At 47.6% G+C, this 19,344-nt stretch overlaps 1 protein-coding gene across 1 annotated transcript in view; it reads left to right on the top strand.

The window, feature by feature from the left end:
- Positions 1 to 19,344, top strand: part of SPAG1 (sperm associated antigen 1) — a 130,410-nt gene that overhangs the window by 17,809 nt on the left and 93,257 nt on the right. The window contains exon 5 of the mRNA XM_073550449.1: positions 10,102 to 10,166. Within this exon, the coding sequence (XP_073406550.1) occupies positions 10,102 to 10,166 (65 nt within the window). The remainder of the gene's footprint in view (positions 1 to 10,101; positions 10,167 to 19,344) is intronic.

The raw sequence follows: 19,344 nt of genomic DNA, 5'->3' as shown, positions 1-19,344 counted from the left end.
GACAAGACTCACAATATACACGAATATCGTGATGCATGCCTGGCCAAACAAAACAGTGTAATATCCTTTCGGTGGTTTTCTGGACTCCCAGGTGACCTCCCATCACATGTCCGTGGGCCAGGTCCAGCACCTGCCGCCGGTAGGGTTTTGGCACGACTAATAGTTGCACCGTACCTTCCCCCTTTTTCTCTATCTGATAGAGTAAATCATTCTCCAGAACCATGTAAGGATATGCCAGCCTAGAGCCAGGTTCTACGGGTACCCCATTTATCACTTTTACATTTTTCCTAGCCTGAGAAAGGGTAGGATCCTTTATTTGCTCACTTTGGAAGTCATCTTTCTGAACTTCTAAATCCGGCAAACGGGGAGGTGCACGGCTGTCGGCCTCCTCTTCTTCCCCGGTCTCCTCTGTATCACCCGCCATGACTGAAAACGGGAACTGCAGGTCATTTCCCGCAGACTCTTCCCCAGAGTCTTCCGGGGAGACCTCTTCCAGGGGTTCGGGACCCACACGCGCCCTGGGAGAAGAATCATGTACACTATTACCCTGGGGTATCAACTGATTCTCCCACAATTGCCAGAAGTGGGGAAAATCCCGGCCCAGGATAACATCATGCAATAACGCCGGGACGAGTCCCACTTTATGTTGCACAGACCCATAGGAAGTTGTAATGCATATGACCGTGGTGAGGTACGAACAGGTGTCTCCATGCACGCATGTTACAGAAAATTTGTCTGATGGTCCAGTCGGGGCTGACACCAGACTGGCCTTCACCAGAGTCACCACACTTCCCGAGTCTAACAATGCCACCACATTTTTGCCATCAACAGTTAAATCACACAAGTGTTTTTCCACATCCTTTTGACCGGCATTCACACTCACCACCCGTGCAACCATAGACATGCGGTTTTTAGAGTCTGTGACGTCGCACTGCATGGGTTCAGTAGTGACCGGACAGTTCGCAGCAATATGTCCCATCTCTTGGCAGCGGAAACACCTAACGGGCCCCTTGCTTAGACCATAGTTCGTTACTCTCGGCCTCGCAGTGCGGGCAGTCCCGTTTTCCTCCCCCACTGTCTTAGTGATTTTTCCATCTCCCCTACTACCTGGAACAGTCTTACCGGTTCCACGTGGAGATGATGAAGAACGAGGTGGGGTAGCGTCGTCTCGGAGTCCTTCCGCCACGGAGTAACGTTCAACCAGATCCACCAGTTGATCTGCCGTCGTAGGATTTCCATGGCTTACCCACTTCCTCAGGGCTGGCGGTAGAGCTCTCAGGTACTTGTCCATGACGACTCTCTGGATTATCTCTGGCGCTGTCAACACCTCGGGTTGTAGCCACTTCTTCGTCACGTGGATCAGGTCGAACATCTGGGACCGAGGTGGTTTATCCGGCTGATAAGTCCATTGATGCACTCTCTGTGCACGGACAGCGGTCGTCACTCCCAGCCGGGCCAAGATCTCGGCTTTCAATTTGTCAAAGTCCTGCGCGGCTTCAGGCTCTAAGTCATAATAAGCCTTTTGGGCCTCACCGGAAAGAAACGTGGCAATCAGGCCGGCCCATCGTGCCTTCGGCCATTTTTCTCGCACGGCCGTCCGTTCAAACGTGGTCAGGTATGCCTCGACGTCATCTTCGGTCGTCATTTTCTGCCAGTACCGACTCACGTGAATCACTCTCGACTCGGCTTCCAGGTTAAGCTCAGGTAAGCTTGCCAAGCGCTGCGCCACCTGCTGGAGAAGCAAACGATCGGCAAATGTCATGTCCACCAACTCCTTCAGCTGGGCCATCATCACCCGATTAGCTTCTTGCTGGACGGCAGTGGACTGTACCAGCGCTTTCACCACGTCCTCCATGCTCATGCTTGCAACGTGATGCCCGCATTCTCCACCACAATGTGATAAAACACTCCGGGATCGCCTTTGCTAGGGTCAAAGGTCACGTGCATTCAGCATGAAACTCAGGCGCAGAGCTGGGATTCGGGTGTAACTGACCCTGGGTCAGGTTTATTAACGGTGAAAGCAATGCAAAAGGAAATAAAACATAAAACAAATCCTTGCCTGGCCGGCACTAACTAAACAATGGACAACCTAACTACCAACTGGCGGGCTTCTCCCATCCAGCCAAACCATAGTTGCAGTGGGCACTGCTTCCACTCACGTGTGTCTCTCACACAGACAGGCTTTCTGTGTTCCCAGGCTGAGACCCTCACACAACCACCTGGCATCCTTTTATATCCACCTCCCATTATCCATTAGTAAGCAGGTGCGATACTGACCAGACTAGGCCACATAGGAAAGGAATCTGGGCGAGATATACCTGCCCTCATCCACTATTCCCACATGATTCTCACAATATATATATATATTTGTGTGTATGTTCGTATATATAGTTGTCCATTACACCCGAAGCATTAGATGGCAGCTGTTAACACACATAAAATACCCATAAATGTGAGGGTCTTAGTGCACATTTTGATTAAAAGCGTGTGAGCCCATATGCCGGGACAAGACTTGTAGTGCAGTTATGACATAGTTGCTCCTTTCAGATTTTCTACTTTGTACATTTGGAGAGGGGTAGCTGCTTCCATTTTTTGCCATGCCCCATCTTTCCAAAGTGGAATCCTTTTTTCTTTATCGCCTTATTGGGGGACACAGATTACCATGGGTGTATGCTACTGCTGCTAGGAGGCTGACACTATGCAAAACAAGAAAATTAGCTCCTCCTCGGCAGTATACACCCACCGACAGGCACCAAGTACCTCAGTTTGTGCTTAGTGTCTCCCCAGATCCGCATCTAACTAATTCTTTTTCCTTTCAGGTTTTAGTTGTGTGTATTAATTTTTTTCAATTTATTTTTCAGATTCAGCATCAGGAAACAGGATGTGAGTTCATCCTGCTTTTCCATATCAGGCGGCTAAGCGAGCAATGTGGTTTTGCCCACATTGCAACTCTCAGGACCGCAGGCAGGACCTTCTCCTATCACCCTTGGGTGCTATGGGCTATTGACGGGTGGCCGGTCCTAGCCGATTCCCCTCCTCACCCCTCTCCCGGGACAGGGCTGAGAGGAAGACGGCGGTCGCCAGCGGTGACGTTTCCCCTGCCAGCATGAGTTTGGCGCCATCTTCTGCACCATACGGACATGGTGCGGGTACAGAGGATCGCCTCTCCCAGCGGCCTGCTCTCTATCATGGGCCCCTGCGGTCATCCTCTTCAGGGACGTCAGATAAGCTGATCTGAATGTCCCCTTCAGCCCCGCTCTCAAAAATGGACCCAAGCTGACCCATTCAGCCCCATTACAGGCAGTACAGCGCCCCCCGTTTGAAATACCTGCCCTGCAGTCTCTCCACATTAATGTTATCAGGATCGGTGCCTCTCAGGGCCGATTTGAATTTCCCGCCCCTTTTTTCACCGGGTGCTCTGTCAGACGCGCGCCTCTTCTGCTATCACCGGGGGGTCCAGCGGTGGTTTCCGCGGGCAGCAACCTACCCGGTAACTTCACTGTCCCTGCGGCTTCACTGGCTCCGGGCGCGCCGTTGCATGTTAGTACAGAGGGAAATGCTTTCACTTTCAGTTTGAAAGCTTCCTCTTCCCTCTCTGCGCGCGCTTTCTTCGCGCGCTTTTTAGCCCATCACAGGGCTGCTTTCACTTCAGCGCTGTCAGTCTGACCTTAACCCCACCTCCCTTCGGTCCTCTTCCAATCACACGGCTCGGCGGTTAAGCCCCGCCCACCGCTAGCATTTCCTGTCATTTCTGGATATCATCTCTCCCTTCACCGGATCTCTTCCTGGGGGACACAATGGTGTTTTGCTCTGCATCTGAACCTCGGTAGGCTCGGCGCTTCTACAGTCTGACGCTATAATTAACTCTCCACGGCAGTTCCCTATCAGGTAGCGCTACTACCGCATAGACATATGCCCAATCCTGCAGGGGCTCTCTGTTCTAGACCCACCGCTATTCACTACGCCTGTGCGCGCTGTAAAAAGTGGGCATCAGGTCAGTCGTCTCCTTTCTGCCCGTCCTGCAGCCCTTCCACCATGTCTTCCCCTCAGGAACACTCCGAGCCCCGGAATGAGAGCACCGCACCCCCTGAGTGGGCCGTTGCAATGTCTCAGTCGGTCTCTGATCTGACTAAAGTTTCTCAGTCTCTGGTCCAGGTCTTAGAACGCTTACCCCAGCTGTTATGAATGGGTCACCGAGGAGAAAAAAACAAAACAAGCTAAGTCACAGAAAACCAGAGAGGTTGGTAACTATGCAGATTGCAGATCCCTGATCTTAACCACACAACTAGCAGCAGCCGTGGAGCATACCTACGATGATCCTAGACGCTTCGTCACAGCCGGAGAACTACATAAGCCTGAAGCAAGAAAAAGGGAAAACTAACTGCCCCAGAGCAGACCCCAAAGGAAAGACAGCCCCCACACATGTATTGACGGTGAAATAAGATGAAAGCACAAACACAGGCAGGAAAATAGGCTGAGCAAACGATGGGGCCCAAACTAACTAGAAAGGACAGGAAAGGAAAGTCACTGTCTGCAATCTGCAAAAAACACTACAAAAATAATGTCCAACACTTCTGATAGCAAAATTAACTCTGAAGTCACTAGACTTCTCCCACTATATCAGCACTCTGAAATATTCTGAGACAGAGCACAAAGAGGCCAATCTAATAAGGGACAAAAAGCAAATTGGCAAATGCAGGTAAATAAGAGTGGAAATTCAGCACAGCCCCAGCCGGGGCTGGCTGACCACACAAAAAACTGAATAGACCAACAAAATCAAGTGTAAACATTAGCAGAAAAACTTAGCTTTAGATGCCTGGAACAGAGCTGAAAACCAAGACCTGACAAGCCAGAAGTAATCACCAGCACCAGAATAGGGCGTCGGCTGTCTTAAATCCAATCTGAGATTCCTGAGGTCCAATCGTCATCCTCCTTATCAGGTGGCAGATCTCCACTGATTAAATCAGCCTCACTACCTCCTGTTACCACCAGAGGGAGCCTGGAAGGAGAACTCACAACTGGTGGACCAGAAAATGAACTCACAACACCCAGCTATCTACAGCCACCTGTGCGCCGACCGCCCCTCACGGTGAGTCGCCTACACCTGACCGCGACCTTCAGACGGACAGGCCGGGTAGGGGCTCTAGGAAGCGGGTTCTGTCTGGCTCTTCTTCCAGCTCGCAAGGTCCTTCCGCTTCTCCCACGCTACGCTCCTCGTCTCCCTCATCAGCAGATGACCCTAGGTCAGACGAGGATTCCCAATCTGGATCTGACTCAGAGGCGGACAACATAGCTAGAACTCGGGACATGGTGGATAGTCTCATATCGGCTATATTCCAAACCCTCAAGATAAAGGCGGATAAGGCACCCCCTCAGGAATGCTCTGTTTCTTTTAAGAGAGCGAGGCCTCCCTCTCGAACCTTTCCTAATCACAAGGAGTTCGACACTTCCTTAGCCAATGACTGGCAACATCCTGAGAAACGTTTTTCAGGCCGCAAGTACTTAGATGTGCTATATCCCTTCGATGCGGATCTAGTCGCAAAATGGACCAAAGCTCCCGAGGTAGATCCACCAGTTTCCCGTCTGTCTTCTAAGACGGTTCTGTCCCTTCCGGACGGAGCTTCGCTTAAAGATCCGACAGACAGACAAATAGAATCGTTGGCTAAGTCAATTTTTGAGGCATCCGGCGCCTCCCTCTGTCCTATTTTCGCCTCCGCTTGGGTGGCAAAAGTCATTTTAGCTTGGGCAAAAATTCTTCTCAAGGGCATTTCGACGGCAGCACCTCAGGACGAGCTGGCAGATTTAGCAGACCAGATTAATCATGCGGGTAAATACCTTTTGGCCGCCTCCTTGGACGCGGCTGGGTGCGTAGCAAGAGTTAACAGCAACATAGTAGCCATACGCTGCATCCTTTGGTTGAAGTGGTGGAGTGCGGACACCACCTCAAAAAAGTCGCTCACCAACCTGGCGTTTCACGGCTATAGGCTCTTTGGTGCCAAGCTGGATCAGATAATCTCGGATGCCACTGGTGGTAAGAGTACTTCCCTTCCTCAGTCCCGGCCTAGAAGGTTTTTTAACAGGAAAGCTTCTCGGCCGTTCAGGTCCTTTCGCCCCTTCTCTCCCGCAGAAGGTTCATCCCAGCAGGACCGGCCCTCCGCTTACAGAGACCGGAGAAAACCATCATATAAACCCGCCCCCCGCTGGAGATCAAGAGGTCAGCCCTCCAGGTCTTCAGGCCCCCGGTCCGGCAGATTTTCATCTAAGTGACGGGTCACCCCCACCTGGAAATCCTTCCCGGGTGAGAGGCAGACTTTCCTCTTTTTCAAGGACGCATGGCTATCCGTTGTCGACGACGCTTGGGTCAGGGAAATAATCACATCCGGATACAAAATCGAATTTTCTTCCCCCCAAACAGTCGCTTCTTCCTGTCTCGACCCCCAAGACAGCGGTCGCAGATTCCAGGGTTCCTTCAGGCCGTCTCCTCCCTCCTTTCCGCCGGGGTTATCGTTCCCGTTCCTTCAAACGAACGGTTTTCAGGGTTCTACTCAAATATCTTCGTAGTCCCGAAAAAAGACGGCTCCCTTCGTCCAATTTTGGACCTCAAGTTGCTCAACCGCCACGTGAGGATCCTCCACTTCAAGATGGAGTCTCTGTGCTCGGTAATAGCCTCGATGGAACCCGGAGAGTTCCTCTGCTCTGTGGACATACAGGATGCCTACCTTCACATCCCTATTTGTTTGCAACATCAGAGATATCTCCGCTTTGCGATTCAGGACAATCACTACCAGTTCACGGCCCTTCCCTTCGGCCTAGCCTCCGCTCCCCTTGTCTTTACGAAGGTGATGGCAACAGTCATGGCCATCCTTCGATCCAGGGGGATTCTCATCATCCCTTACCTGGACGATCTCCTGATCAAGGGCTCGTCCCGCTAAGACTGTCTTCAAGCTCTGCAGATAACCCTGGATGCTCTCGGACGCCTCGGATGGATAGTCAACAAGGAGAAGTCCATCCTGCACCCTACCCAGCGTCTGACCTTTTTGGGCATGGAATTCGACACGAATCTAGCCCGGGTGTTTCTACCGAGGGACAAGTTTTCAACCCTTTGCAAGGGAATCTGATCCCTAAAACGCTCGAGGATCATGTCCCTTCGGTCCTGCATGAGGGTCCTGGGGAAGATGATAGCTTCCATGGAAGCAGTGCCTTTCGCAAAATTTCACTCTCGCCCTCTCCAGCTGTTCCTCCTTTCAGTCTGGGACAAGACTTCATTTTCTCTGGACCGCCCCATCCTCCTTCCACTCAGAGTCAGACAATCGCTGACTTGGTGGACTTTGCCGGCACCAGTTCTCCAGGGAAGGTCCTTTCTTCCGCCTCAGTGGCAAGTCATCACCCCCGATGCCAGTCTCCTGGGATGGGGGGCGGTTTACCATCGGAAAACGGCCCAAGGGCGCTGGAGCGCCCAGGAAGCTCTTCTTCCCATCAGTCTTCTGGAGATCAGAGCAATCTTCCTTGCTCTCCTTCATTGGCATCCTCTCCTCGTAGGCAAACCAGTCCGCATTCAGTCAGACAACGCCACGGCCGTGGCGTACATAAACCACCAGGGCGGTACTCACAGCAGGCAGGTAATGTCAGAAGTGGCGAAGATACTGCGTTGGGCATTGCGTCACGTTCCGGCGATCTCCGCCGTTCACATTCCAGGGGTGGAGAATTGGGCAGCCGACTTCTTAAGTTGCCAGGGTCTAGCGTCAGGCGAATGGTCCCTTCATCCCACAGTCTACAATCAGATATACCAGCGTTGAGGCACCCCGGCCATCGATCTCGTGGCATCTCGGATGAACAGCAAAGTTCCTCACTTTGTAGCCAGGTCCAGGGACCTCTAGCCGTCGGTTGCGACGCCCTGGTAATTCCGTGGAGCTGGTTCCAACTGCCTTACCTGTTTCCTCCCCTTGCCTTAATCCCAAGGGTGGTCAAAAAGATAAAGTCAGAGGGCATCCCAGTCATTCTGGTGGCTCCAGACTGGCCAAGACGTCCTTGGTACGCGGAGTTGGTGAACATGCTCGCGGATGTCCCTTGGAGGCTTCCAGACCGTCCAGATCTTCTCTCACAAGGCCCCCTTTACCACCAGAATTCTCAGTCTCTGAGTTTAACGGCATGGCCGTTGAGGCCGCAATTCTGAGAGAATCAGGGTTTTCCAGCCGGGTCATTCAAACCATGATCGGAGCTAGGAAGCCAGCCTCCTCCCGCATTTACCATAGGTACTGAAAGGCATTTTTCCGTTGGTGCGATGATAACGATGTTTTTCTATTGTCGTTCTCCATTCCATCCATACTTGGCTTCCTCCAGTCCTGTTTGTATGCGGGCCTGTCTCTCAGTACCCTCAAAGGCCAGGTGTCTGCCCTGGCAATTCTCTTCCAGAAGGATCTGGCTTCCTTACCGCAGGTGAAGACTTTTCTCCAAGGAGTCGCCCATGTGGCTCCTCCTCATCATTCTCCGACATTCCTCTGTCCCTTCTCTCATGGAAGGTGGCTTTTCTAATCGCTATTACATCCATCAGGAGAGTTTCTGAGCTGGCGGCTTTATCCTGTCGTTCCCCGTACCTAATCTTCCACCAAGATAAGGTCGTTCTCAGGCCAGTTCCTTCCTTCCTTCCTTCTAAAGGTGGTATCCCCCTTTCACATTAACGAAGATATCGTCCTTCCATCTTTTTTTTCCTGCGCCTGCTCATCCTCTGGAAAAGTCGCTCCACAAACTGGATGTAGTGAGAGCCTTGCGAGTTTATCTTGCCAGGACCACTTCTTTTTGCCAATCCGACTCCCTGCTTGTCATCTCTGAAGGTCGCCGGAAAGGGCTTCCGGCATCCAAATCCACAATTGCTCGCTTGAATCATTCTACCATCCTGGAAGCCTACCGACTTCAGGAAAAACGGCCTCCTCCGGGAGTGAGAGCCCACTCAACCCGGGCTGTAGGGGCTTTTGGGCTGTGCGACACCAGGCTTCGGCCTTACAACTTTGCAGAGCCGCGACCTGGTCGTCTTTGCACACCTTTGCGAGGTTCTACAGGGTTCATACCCAGGCCTCGTCTGATGCAGCTCTTGGTAGGAAGGTTCTGCAGGCGGCAGTCGCACATCGGCTGACCTAAGTCCTTCCTTTCGTTCCTTTATGACTGTTCCCACCCTCGGGACTGCTTTGGAATGTCCCATGGTAATCTGTGTCCCCCAATAACGCGATAAAGAAAGAGGGATTTTGGGTTCTAACCGTAAAATCTCTTTCTTGGAGCCTTCATTGGGGGACACAGCACCCTCCCTGTTTAAGTTGTACCGTGTTGGGTCTTCGAGTCCCTTGTTGGGTTGGTACATATGTTCATAGTTTTTGGTTGCTTCTCCTACTGCTTTCTCACCAACTGAGGTACTTGGTGCCTGTCGGTGGGTGTATACTGCCGGGGAGGAGCTAATTTTCTTATTTTGCATAGTGTCAGCCTCCTAACAGCATACACCCATGGTAATCTGTGTCCCCCAATGAAGGCCCCAAGAAAGAGATTTTACGGTAAGAACCCAAAATCCCTCTATTCCTTTGTTCATTTGAACCCAGGGCAGAAATTGAGGGTGAGTCTGGTAAGTGTAGGGTCCCATTGAAAAGAGGTTGCCTTGTTACTAGCAGATAGGCTCACACACCTGATAGGTGGTAACTTATTGATCACTGGGGAAACTACTGCTGGAACCCACACACTGATCAGCAGAACAGTGAACTTTTATCTCTGAAAGAATAGAAGTGCGCATGCTCGACTTGCACTCCAATCATACCCTATGGGGCTTGTGATTGATGCCGATCCCTGCTGTCGCATCCTCTCTGATCACCAAGTTATATATTGTGCATATAGGTGTTAACGTGGTTTCACTGGACAACCCCTTTAAGTGCTCATGAAAAGTCAGGATGGGTCCTGAAGGGTCCCCTTACTTTTTGACTATCTCTGGTATAGCTATAATCTTCTTTTTGGAGTCCAAGAACAAGTCGAAATGAATGCAACAAAAATAAAACCTGTGCGTATGTCTCACAGCATAAAGTTGTTCTGCTAAAAAAAGTCAATTTTTTGTAAATTATTTTTCAGCATAAAGAAAAAGAATTTCATTCGTCCGGATCTAAGGTTCCTAGAGATTACCGAGACTGGGACAAGTGAGTAGTCGGGTTTTTTCACTGTTATTTTATGTATTTCCCATTGGTTTATGCAAGTTTCTAAAAAGAGTATGACTGCAATTTTCAGAATAGAATATGCATATAGCTGCATAGCGCACCATCGATTAACCCTTACCCACGTTGGTAAAGACCCATGCAATAAAGTTATTAGTTATAATCTAAAATTGCAATGGCAGACTCCCCTTCCCTCTATCCCCACCATTTCCATCCATAGCCCTTTCAGAAAGTTAATGAAAGTTAAAGGAGTTGGCCTATCCTAAGGAAGAGGTCAAGAAGGTCCTGTCACTTACTAGCTGAAGAGCCTGGCGTTGCCTGGGCATAGTAACCAACTGTGGTTAGTTATAACAAATTATAATGATTATATTGCACATAAAAAGATTTCACATCATATATTGAACACTACAGATTTGCAACACAAATTAACTGAACGATTACCCAAGTATTGATAGTATTTTATTTTCAACTCATTCAAGATTTTTGGTTTTTCCTTTCGGTGCAAAGATGAACAGATTTTTGGCAGTTCCAACTCTTGAACAGACCACGTAAAGCTGACCATGAGAAAAGCATGGAGATTGCAAATCGATCCCTACTACTTTCAAGGGCTGTCCCTGAGCATTGTTAATGGACATTGCAAATAGCAGTTGAACTGGAAACTGGAGGCATTTAAAATCAAAAAACAAATCAGGTGGAATTCTTGGAATGAAAATGTCCTCTCCTTTGGCACATCCTGTTTCTGAGCTGTGTATCTAACCCTATCCTGTGTGATAATGTCTGCTGAACTGTGTACCTAATCCTCTCCTGTGTGACACTTTCTGCTGAGCTGTGTGTCTAATCCTATCGTGTGTTACTGACTGCTCAGCTGTGTGTCTAATCCTATCCTGTGTGATACTGACTGCTGAGCAGTGTATCTAATCCTATCCTGTGTGATACCATCTGCTGAGCCGTGTATCTAACCCTAGGTCCTGTGTGATACTGACTTCTGAGCCGTGTACCTAATCCTATCATGTGTGTTACTGACTGCTCAGCCATGTATCTAATCCTATCCTGTGTGATACTGACTGCTGAGCCGTGTATCTAATCCTATCCTGTGTGATACTGACTGCAGAGCCATGTATCTAATCCTATTCTGTGTGATACTGGCTTCTGAGCCGTGTATCTGATACTATTCTGTGTGATACTGTGTGCTGAGCTGTGTATCTAATCCTATCCTGTGTGATACTGACTGCTGAGTCGTGTATCTAATCCTATTCTGTGTGATACTGGCTTCTGAGCCGTGTATCTAATACTATCCTGTGTGATACTGTCTGCTGAGCCGTGTATCTATTCCTATCCTGTGTGATACTGACTGCTGAGCTGTGTATCTAATCCTATCCTGTGTGATACTGACTGCTGAGCTGTGTATCTAATCCAATCCTGTGTGATACTGACTGCTGATCCATGTGTCTAATCCTCTCCTGTGTAATACTGACTGCTGAGCTGTGTATCTAATCCTATCCTGTGTGATACTAACTGCTGAGCCGTGTATCTAATACTATCCTGTGTGATACTGTCTGCTGAGCCGTGTATCTATTCCTATCCTGTGTGATACTGACTGCTGAGCTGTGTATCTAATCCTATCCTGTGTGATACTGACTGCTGAGCTGTGTATCTAATCCAATCCTGTGTGATACTGACTGCTGATCCATGTGTCTAATCCTCTCCTGTGTAATACTGACTGCTGAGCTGTGTATCTAATCCTATCCTGTGTGATACTAACTGCTGAGCCGTGTATCTAATCCTATCCTGTGTGATACTGGGCTCCCCCTGCAGTCTGTGTCAGAGGGTGGTCTGTGTTGGCACGGTAATAAATTGTGTTATTTCCAGCTTTACAGAAGGACGATAACACCATAGAAATGATAAGAATAATAGGCCAAATTGTTTGGTGAATTGGAAAGCGCGGGGTTAAGATTTCGCCTCACAACATAGCCTATTAGGCTCTCGGGGTCCAGACGCGTGACTGTGCAAAATTTTGTCGCTGTAGCCGCGACGGTACAGATGCCAATCCTGGACATACACCCATACATACAGTGGGGCAAAAAAGTATTTAGTCAGTCAGCAATAGTGCAAGTTCCACCACTTAAAAAGATGAGAGGCGTCTGTAATTTACATCATAGGTAGACCTCAACTATGGGAGACAAACTGAGAAAAAAAAATCCAGAAAATCACATTGTCTGTTTTTTTTTTTCATTTTATTTGCATATTATGGTGGAAAATAAGTATTTGGTCAGAAACAAAATTTCATCTCAATACTTTGTGATATATCCTTTGTTGGCAATGACAGAGGTCAAACGTTTTCTGTAAGTCTTCACAAGGTTGCCACACACTGTTGTTGGTATGTTGGCCCATTCCTCCATGCAGATCTCCTCTAGAGCAGTGATGTTTTTGGCTTTTCGCTTGGCAACACGGACTTTCAACTCCCTCCAACGGTTTTCTATAGGGTTGAGATCTGGAGACTGGCTAGGCCACTCCAGGACCTTGAAATGCTTCTTACGAAGCCACTCCTTCGTTGCCCTGGCGGTGTGCTTTGGATCATTGTCATGTTGAAAGACCCAGCCACGTTTCATATTCAATGCCCTTGCTGATGGAAGGAGGTTTGCACTCAAAATCTCACGATACATGGCCCCATTCATTCTTTCATGTACCCGGATCAGTCGTCCTGGCCCCTTTGCAGAGAAACAGCCCCAAAGCATGATGTTTCCACCACCATGCTTTACAGTAGGTATGGTGTTTGATGGATGCAACTCAGTATTCTTTTTCCTCCAAACACGACAAGTTGTGTTTCTACCAAACAGTTCCAGTTTGCTTTCATCAGACCATAGGACATTCTCCCAAAACTCCTCTGGATCATCCAAATGCTCTCTAGCAAACTTCAGACGGGCCCGGACATGTACAGGCTTAAGCAGTGGGACACGTCTGGCACTGCAGGATCTGAGTCCATGGTGGCGTAGTGTGTTACTTATGGTAGGCCTTGTTACATTGGTCCCAGCTCTCTGCAGTTCATTCACTAGGTCCCCCCGCGTGGTTCTGGGATTTTTGCTCACAGTTCTTGTGATCATTCTGACCCCACGGGGTGGGATTTTGCGTGGAGCACCAGATCGAGGGAGATTATCAGTGGTCTTGTATGTCTTCCATTTTCTAATTATTGCTCCCACAGTTGATTTCTTCACTCCAAGCTGGTTGGCTATTGCAGATTCAGTCTTCCCAGCCTGGTGCAGGGCTACAATTTTGTTTCTGGTGTCCTTTGACAGCTCTTTGGTCTTCACCATAGTGGAGTTTGGAGTCAGACTGTTTGAGGGTGTGCACAGGTGTCTTTTTATACTGATAACAAGTTTAAACAGGTGCCATTACTACAGGTAATGAGTGGAGGAAAGAGGAGACTCTTAAAGAAGAAGTTACAGGTCTGTGAGAGCCAGAAATCTTGATTGCTTGTTTCTGACCAAATACTTATTTTCCACCATAATATGCAAATAAAATGAAAAAAAAACAGACAATGTGATTTTCTGGATTTTTTTTTCTCAGTTTGTCTCCCATAGTTGAGGTCTACCTATGATGTAAATTACAGAGGCCTCTCATCTTTTTAAATGGTGGAACTTGCACTATTGCTGACTGACTAAATACTTTTTTGCCCCACTGTACATACAAGCATACACACACACACATTGAGCTTTATATATTAGATATTTATTATAATACAGTGGGGGAGATAAGTATTTATATAAATTTATTTGCATTTTGCAGTGAGAAATAGTATTTGATCCAATACCACAAAATTAAGAGTTCTGGCTCCTACAGACCAGTTAGACGCTCCTAATCAACTCGTTACCTGCAATAAAGACAGCTGTCTTATATAGTCACCTTTATGAAACACTCCTGTCCACAGACTCAATTAATCAGTCAGACTCTAACCTCTACAACATGGGCAAGACCAAAGAGCTTTATAAGGATGTCAGGAACATGATCATAGACCAGCAAAAAGCTGGAATGGGCTACAAAACCATAAGTAAGACGCTGGGTGAGAAGGAGACAACGGTGCAATAATAAGAAAATGGAAGAAATACAAAATGACTGTCAATCGACATTGATTGGGGCATGGGGTATTCTTGATCATGAGGCAGGTGAGAGATCAGCCTAAAACTACACGGGGGAAACTTGTTAATGATCTCAAGGCAGCTGGGACCACAGTCACAAAGAAAAGCATTGCTAACACATTACGCTGTAAAGGTTTAAAATCCTGCAGTGCCCGCAAGGTCCCCCTGCTCAAGAAGGCACATGTGCAGGCCCGTCTGAAGTTTGCCAGTGAACACCTGCATATTTCTGTGAGTGATTGGGAGAAGGTGCTGTGGTCAGATGAGGCAAAAATTGAGCTCTTTGGCATTAACTCAACTCGCCGTGTTTGGAGGAAGAGAAATGCTGCCTATGACCCAAAGAACACCATCCCCACTGTCAAGCATGGAGGTGGAAACATGTTTTGGGGGTGTTTCTCTGCTAAGGGCACAGGACTACTTCACTGCATCAAAGGGAGAAAGGGAGGAGCCATGTACCATAAAATCCTTAGTGACAACCTCCTTCTCTCTGCCAGGACATTAAAAATGGGTCGTGGCTGGGACTTCTAGCAAGACAATAACCCAAAACATACAGCCAAGGCAACAAAGGAGTGTCTCAAAAAGAAGCACATTAACCCCTTCTCGACCTTTGACGCCACGTAGGCGTCATGAAAAGTCGTGACAATACGACCCATGACGCCTATGTGGTGTCATGAATTGATTGCCCCCCTGCGGGTCGGGTGACCGGGGTCACTGAAAGGTCACCCGACCCGCACACAAAGGACCCTTCAGAGTTAACACCTGGGGGTGTGGCTTAGCCCCCACGTGCCTACGATCGCTCTGATTGGCTGTTAAAAGTGAAACTGCCAATCAGAGCGATTGTAATATTTCACCAATGAAAATTGGTGAAATATTACAATCCAGCCATGGCCGATGCTGCAGTAGCATCGGACATGGCTGGACACCGAGACCCGACCCCCCCCACACTGACTGACGGCACCGATCGGCTGCCGCCACTGTCTGACGGCACCGGTCGGCAGCCGCCGTCATAATCTGCCCCCCCGCCTTCCTTCCGCCCCCCTAGCCCTCCGATCATCCCCTCTCACCCTCCGATCATCCCCTCTCACCCTCCGATCACCCCCTCTCACCCTCCTTTGTGCCTCCGATCTCCCGCTATCCGTCCCGGTGTCCCGCCGTCCAGCGTCATGGGCGCCGCCATCTTGGAAGATGGCGGGCGCTTGCGCAGTGCGCCAAATCGAATCTGCAACGCTGCAGATTCATTCATTTATTTTGATCACTATTATAAACTTTCATAGTGATCAAAATAAAAAAAAAGTAAATCACCGCCCCCCTTATCACCCCCATAGGTAAAATATTTTTTTTTTTATTTTTCCATTAGGGCTAGGGTTAGGGCTAGGGTTAGGGTTAGGGCTAGGGTTAGTGCTAGGGTTAGGGTTGGAATTAGGGTTAGGGTTAGAAATAGGGTTAGGGTTGGACTAAGGGTTAGGGTTGGACTAAGGGTTGGAATTAGGGTTAGGGTTGGAATTAGGGTTAGGGTTGTAATTGGGATTAGGGTTGGGTTGGGGTTGGGATTACGGTTAGGCTTGTGGTTAGGGTTAGAGTTGGGATTTCGTTAGGGGTGTGTTGGGATTAGTGTTGTGGTTAGGGTTATGATTAGGGTTGGGATTAGGGTTAGGGGTGTGTTGGGGTTAGGGTTGGAGATAGAATTGAGGGGTTTCCACTGTTTAGGCACATCACAGGGTCTCCAAACGCGACATGGAGCCACCATTTATTCCAGCCAATTTTGCGTTCAAAAAGTCAAACGGTGCTCCCTCCATTTCGAGCCCCGACATGTGCCCAAACAGTGGTGTACCCCCACTTATGGGGTATCAGGGTACTCAGGAAAAATTGCACAACAACTTTGGGGGTCTAATTTCTCCTGTTACCCTTGGGAAAATAAAAACATGGGGGCTAAAATAATTATTTTTGTGGAAAAAAATGATTTTTTATTTTCATGGTTCTGCGCTATAAACTTCTGTGAAGCACTTGAGGGTTCAACGTGCTCACCACACATCTAGATAAGTTCCTTGGGTGATCTAGTTTCCAAAATGGGGTCACTTGTGGGGGGTTTCCACTGTTTAGGTACATCAGGGGCTCTGCTAATGTAACATGATGCCCACAGACCATTCCATCAAGTCGGCATTTCAAAACGTCACTACTTCCATTCCGAGCCCCAACGTGTCCCTGAACAGTGCCCCCCCCCACATATGGGGTACCAGTGTACTCAGGACAAACTGGACAACAAATTTTGGGGTCCAATTTATCCTGTTACCCTTGTGAAAATAAAAAATAGTGGGCTAAAAATAATTTTTTGAGGAAAAAAAAATAATTTTTTATTTTCACAGCTCTGCGTTATAAACTTCTGTGAAGCACTTGGGGGTTCAAAGTGCTCACCTCACATCTAGATTAGTTCCTTGGGTGATCTAGTTTCCAAAATGGGGTCATTTGTGGGGGGTTTCCACTGTTTAGGTACATCAGGGGCTCTGCAAACGTAACATGACGCCCACAGACCATTCCATCAAGTCTTCATTTCAAAGCGTCACTACTTCCCTTCCGAGCCCCAATGTGTGCCCACACAGTGGTCCCCCCCCACTTATGGGATACCAGCGTGCTCAGGACACACTGGACAACAAGTTCTGGGGTCCAAAATATCCTGTTACCCTTGTGAAAATAAAAAAATAGTGGACTAAAAATCATTTTTTGAGGAAAAAAAAATATTTTTTATTTTCAAGGCTCTGCGTTATAAACTTCTGTGAAGCACTTGGGGGTTCAAAGTGCTCACCACACATCTAGATAAGTTCCTTGGGTGATCTAGTTTCCAAAATGGGGTCATTTGTGGGGGGGGTTCCACTGTTTAGGTACATCAGGGGCTCTGCAAACGTAACATGACGCCCACAGACCATTCCATCATGTCTTCATTTCAAAGCATCACTACTTCCCTTCCGAGCCCCAAAGTGTACCCAAACATATGGGGTACCAGCGTACTCAGGACAAGCTGGACAACAACTTTTGGGGTCCAATTTATCCTGTTACCCTTGTGAAAATAAAAAAAAAAAGCAGGCTAAAAATTTATTTTTTGAGGAAAAAAAATTATTTTTATTTTAACGGCTCTGCGTTATAAACTTCTGTGTAGCACCTGGGGGTTCAAAATGCTCACTATGCATCTAGATAAGTTCCTTAGGGGGTCTAGTTTCCAAAATGGGGTCATTTGTGGGGGAGCTCTGAAGTTTACGCACACAGGGGCTCTGCAAACACGACATGGTGTCCGCTAACGATTGGAGCTAATTTTCCATTCAAAAAGTCAAATGATGCTCCTTCCCTTCTGAGCCATGCCATGCGCTCAAACAGTGGTTTCCCCCCACATATGGGGTACCAGTGTACTCAGGACAAACTGGACAACTTTTGGGGTCCAATTTATCCTGTTACCCTTGGGAAAATAAAAAATAGCGGGCTAAAAAATCATTTTTGAGGAAAAAAAAAATTTTTTTTATTTTCATGGCTCTGCATTTATAAACTTCTGAGAAGCACTTGGGGATTCAGAGTGCTCACTACACATCTAGATAAGCTCCTTGGGGGTTCTAGTTTCCAAAATGGGGTCACTTGTGGGGGGTTTCTACTGTTTAGGCACACAGGGGCTCTGCAAACGCAACATGACGCCCGCAGAACATTCCATCAAAGTCTGCATTCCAAAATGGCGCTCCTTCCCTTCTGAGCTCTCCCGTGCTCCCAAACAGTGGTTCCCCCCCACATATGGGGTATCGGTGTACTCAGGACAAATTGCACAACAACTTTTGTGGTTCAATTTCTCCTGTTACCCTTGTGAAAATAAAAAATAGCGGGCTAAAAAATCATTTTTGAGCAAAAAAAAAATGATTTTTTATTTTCACTGCTCTGCGTTATAAACTTCTGTGAAGCACTTGGGGGTTCAAAGTGCTCACCACACATCTAGATAAGTTCCTTCGAGGGTCTAGTTTCCAAAATGGGGTCACTTGTGGGGGAGCTCCAATGTTTAGGCACACAGGGGCTCTCCAAATGCGACATGGTGTCCGCTAACGATTGGAGCTAATTTTCCAATCAAAAAGTCACATGGCGCTCCTTCCCTTCCGGGCCCTGCCGTGCGCCCAAACAGCGGTTTATGACCACATATGAGGTATCAATGTACTCAGGAGAAATTGCCCAACAAATTTTAGGATCCAGTTTATCCTGTTGCCCATGTGAAAATGAAAAAACTGAGGCTAAATAAAATTTTTGTGAAAAAAAAAAGTACTTTTTTTTTTTTACGGATCAATTTGTGAAGCATCTGGGGGTTCAAAGTGCTCACTATGCATCTTGATAAGTTCCTTGGAGGGTCTAGTTTCCAAAATGGGGTCACTTGTGGGGGAGCTCCAATGTTTAGGCACACAGGGGCTCTCCAAACGCAACATGGCAACCGCTAAATATTCAAGCATATTTTCCATTCAAAAAGTAAAATGGCGCTCCTTGCCTTCTGAGCCGTGCCATGCACCCAAACAGTGGTTTATGACCACATATGAAGTATCGGTGTACTCAGAAGAAATTGCCCAACAAATTTTAGGATACATTTTATCCTGTTACCCATGTGAAAATGAAAAGACTGATGCTAAAATAAAATTTTGGTTGGAAAAATTAAAATGTCCATTTTTTCATTCCATGTTGCTTTAGTTCCTGTGAAGCACCTGAAGGGTTAATAATCTTCTTGAATGTAGTTTTGAGTAGCTTGAGGGGTGCAGTTTTTAGAATGGTGTCACTTTTGGGTATTTTCTGCTATATAGACCCCTCAAAGTGACTTCAAATGTAAGGTGGTCCTTAAAAAAAATGGTTTTGTAAATTTTGTTGTAAAAATGAGAAATTGCTGGTCAACTTTTAACCCTTATAACTTCCTAACGAAAAAAAATGTTGTTTCCAAAATTGTGCTGATGTAAAGTAAACATGTGGGAAATGTTATTTATTAACTATTTTGTTTCACATAACTCTCTGGTTTAACAGAATAAAAATTC

The sequence above is a fragment of the Dendrobates tinctorius genome, unplaced genomic scaffold (genome assembly GCF_039654945.1).
Source record: "Dendrobates tinctorius isolate UK_male_01 unplaced genomic scaffold, ASM3965494v1 ptg000165l, whole genome shotgun sequence".
Lineage (NCBI taxonomy): Eukaryota > Metazoa > Chordata > Amphibia > Anura > Dendrobatidae > Dendrobates > Dendrobates tinctorius.
The sequence above is the reverse complement of the archived record's forward strand: the minus strand, read 5'-3'. Positions and strand labels throughout refer to the sequence as shown.